Genomic DNA, 2500 nt, shown 5'->3' with positions numbered 1-2500 from the left:
CGCCGGCCGGCGAAATCCCGCTCTCGGGCCCAGCGGCCCCTCGCGCAGCGGAGGAACTCCAAGGGCCGAGCCCCCGGGCGTTCCGGGGCGCGTGCGCGCTCCCCTCGCGTGCGACCCGCCGCCGGGCTGGTGCGGCGGCGGCGGCGGCGGTGGCGGCTTCGGTCGTCCCGTCGCCGGCGCCGCGGCCTCCCGGCGGGGTCGGCCGAGCGTGCTCGGTGGTCGGGCCGCGTCTCCGCGCCGGCGGGGCGGCCCGAGCCGCGGTCGTCCTCTCGGGCGCAGCGCCGGGCTACTGAGGGAGACCCCGGGCCCCGAGAAGGACGCCGCGGTGGTGGCGGCAGATGTCGGGCGCGCCCCCGCCGGTGGACGCTCCCCCGAGGGCGGCAGCGGGAGAGGCACCCCGGCGGGGCCATGCAGGTCGTCTCCCTCGCCCCAGGGCCAGGTACCTAGCGCTCCGCGCCTCGGCGGGTCCCCAGGTTCCCTCGGCGTCGTCAAACGCCGCGGGGGCCGAAAGGGGCCCGCCGGGCCGGGCGGCGGTTTAAAGACTCGGGCGGCTCGGCGCGCCCCGCCGCGGCGGCGGCGGCGGTGCCGGCGGCGGCAGGCGTGCGCCGGGCGGTGGCGCGGCGCCACTGAGGGGTGGGGAGCCGCTCCCGCCGATCCCCTGCGGTGGTGTCCGTTGCCACCGGCCGCGCGCCCGCCGCCGCCGTCGTCTCCGCCGCGCGCGCGGGCGGCGGGTAACCGCGCCGCGCCGGGGAGGGGCGCCCTGCCCCCCCCTCTCTGCGGCCCGGCCTCGGCGGAGAGGCCGCGGCGCGTGGTCGTGCCGCGGGGCCGGCCGACCCGCTCCCCTCGAAACCGGGGCGATGCCGGCAGAGAGCGCGCGCTCTCTGCCTTTCCTCAGCCGCGGGGTTGCGGCCGCCGGCGCCCGCCGCGCTCTCTCCTTGGCCGCTCTCTCCTTGGCGCGGCCGTGCCTCTCCCCTCGACGGCCTTCTCCTCGAACGCACCGGCGGCGCCGTCCGCCGGACGTCCCCGGCCCGACCGCCCCCCCACCCCGTCTGGGGCGAGCGCTCGGCGGTGCCTCCGTCGGCGGAGGCCCGCGAGCGCGGGCGGCCCCGTGCCGAGCGGCGGCGTCGCCGCTCGGCGAGTGTCCCCCCCTCCCGCCCGGGGGGGCGGGGGCGGCCTGCCGGGCGGCGCCCTCCGGCGCCGTCGGCCGTCCCGGCCCGGGCCTCACCCGTCGCGTTCCCGTCGCCCTTCCCGGCCGCGTGTGGGCCGAAGGGAGGGCGTGCGGGCAGCCGCGGGGGCGCTTCCCCGCCCGGTCTCCGCGTGGGAGCGCGGCGAGCGGGCGTTGCCCCCCGGCTCGGCGCCGTACGCCTTCCGCCGGGCGCGTGCCCGGGGGAAGGGGCCCCGACGGCGCGACGCGGCTGCGGTGGGCCCGGCAGGGCGGCCGCGGCGGCGGCGGGTCCGCCGCCCGGCCGGCCTCGGGCACCCGCGGCGCCGGCTCGGGTCTCGGTGGCGTCCGCCTCCGGCACCGGCGACGGGGTGCGGCCGCCGGTCGCTGGCCTTTCCGACGGGAGCGGTTCCCGCGGGGGGCGCGCCGGCGGTGCGGTCGTCGGCGCGTGCCGTCTCGAGCGTTGCAAGGCCGCTGGGGAGAGCCGGCCGCGCCGCGGCGCGGCGAAGGGGAGCCGGCGCGTGCGGGGGCCGACGGCCGTCGTGCCCCCGGCCGCGTGTGCGTGTGTGTCGTCCCGTGCAATCGAGGTCGGGCGGGCCGCCGTGCCCCCCGCGGTCCGTCGCGCGCCGTGCTGGCCCTCCGCGCGGAGGCCGGGCCGAGCCCGGGCGCCTGGGCCGCCTCCGAAGAACGGCACACGAGGCGGCGTCTCCCTTTGCGGGGGGAGGCGGTCGGGGGCGCGGGTCCCCCCGCCTTTTCGCCGGCCTTCGGAGCGTTCCGTGGGCCTTTTTTTTTTTTTTTCCTCCGTTTGTTTGTGCTCGTACGGTCGAAGCCAGGCCGCGCGCCCGCGCGTCCTCGGCGCAAGAGAAAGGGGCCGCTCGGCGTGAGCGGTCCCGGCCCCTCCGCGCGTGCGGGGTCGGTGCCGAAAGCCAGACAACTCTTAGCGGTGGATCACTCGGCTCGTGCGTCGATGAAGAACGCAGCTAGCTGCGAGAATTAATGTGAATTGCAGGACACATTGATCATCGACACTTCGAACGCACTTGCGGCCCCGGGTTCCTCCCGGGGCTACGCCTGTCTGAGCGTCGCTTGACGATCAATCGCCGTCCGGGGGCCACCCCGGCGGCGCGGCTGGGGTCGCCTCGCAGGCCCGTTGCCCGCGGTGGGCGGCGGCGGCGGCGGCCGGCCGGTGCCCGGAGGGAAGGCGGTAGGGGCGCGGCGAGGGGAGCGGTTCCCCTCGGCGGCCTCGATCCTTTCCCTGCGGCCCGGCGGGCGTCGTCGCGGTCGCGGTCGGCCGCGCAGGGCCTTCGTCCCCCTAAATGCAGACTCGGGGAGCGCTCC

General features: G+C 79.6%; 1 protein-coding gene and 1 non-coding gene across 2 annotated transcripts in view; one reads left to right on the top strand and one right to left on the bottom strand.

Annotated features, from left to right (window-relative positions):
• Positions 1-488: 488 nt before the first annotated feature.
• LOC135286312 (basic proline-rich protein-like) overlaps positions 489-2500 on the bottom strand; it is a 4621-nt gene continuing 2609 nt past the window's right edge. Inside the window, exons 4-5 of the mRNA XM_064399426.1 lie at positions 2232-2500; positions 489-1872 (exon numbers count right to left, since the gene is read on the bottom strand). The exon at positions 2232-2500 is cut by the window's right edge and continues 617 nt beyond it. Coding sequence (XP_064255496.1) covers positions 489-1872; positions 2232-2500 — 1653 coding nt within the window. The remainder of the gene's footprint in view (positions 1873-2231) is intronic.
• On the top strand, positions 2095-2247 carry LOC135286425 (5.8S ribosomal RNA). Its single transcript, XR_010350747.1, has one exon. It is a non-coding gene; the product is annotated as a 5.8S ribosomal RNA (ribosomal RNA).

This window comes from Passer domesticus, chromosome 26, assembly GCF_036417665.1.
Source record: "Passer domesticus isolate bPasDom1 chromosome 26, bPasDom1.hap1, whole genome shotgun sequence".
Lineage (NCBI taxonomy): Eukaryota > Metazoa > Chordata > Aves > Passeriformes > Passeridae > Passer > Passer domesticus.
Note: the sequence above shows the minus strand (reverse complement) of the source record. Positions and strands in the feature narration are given on the sequence as shown.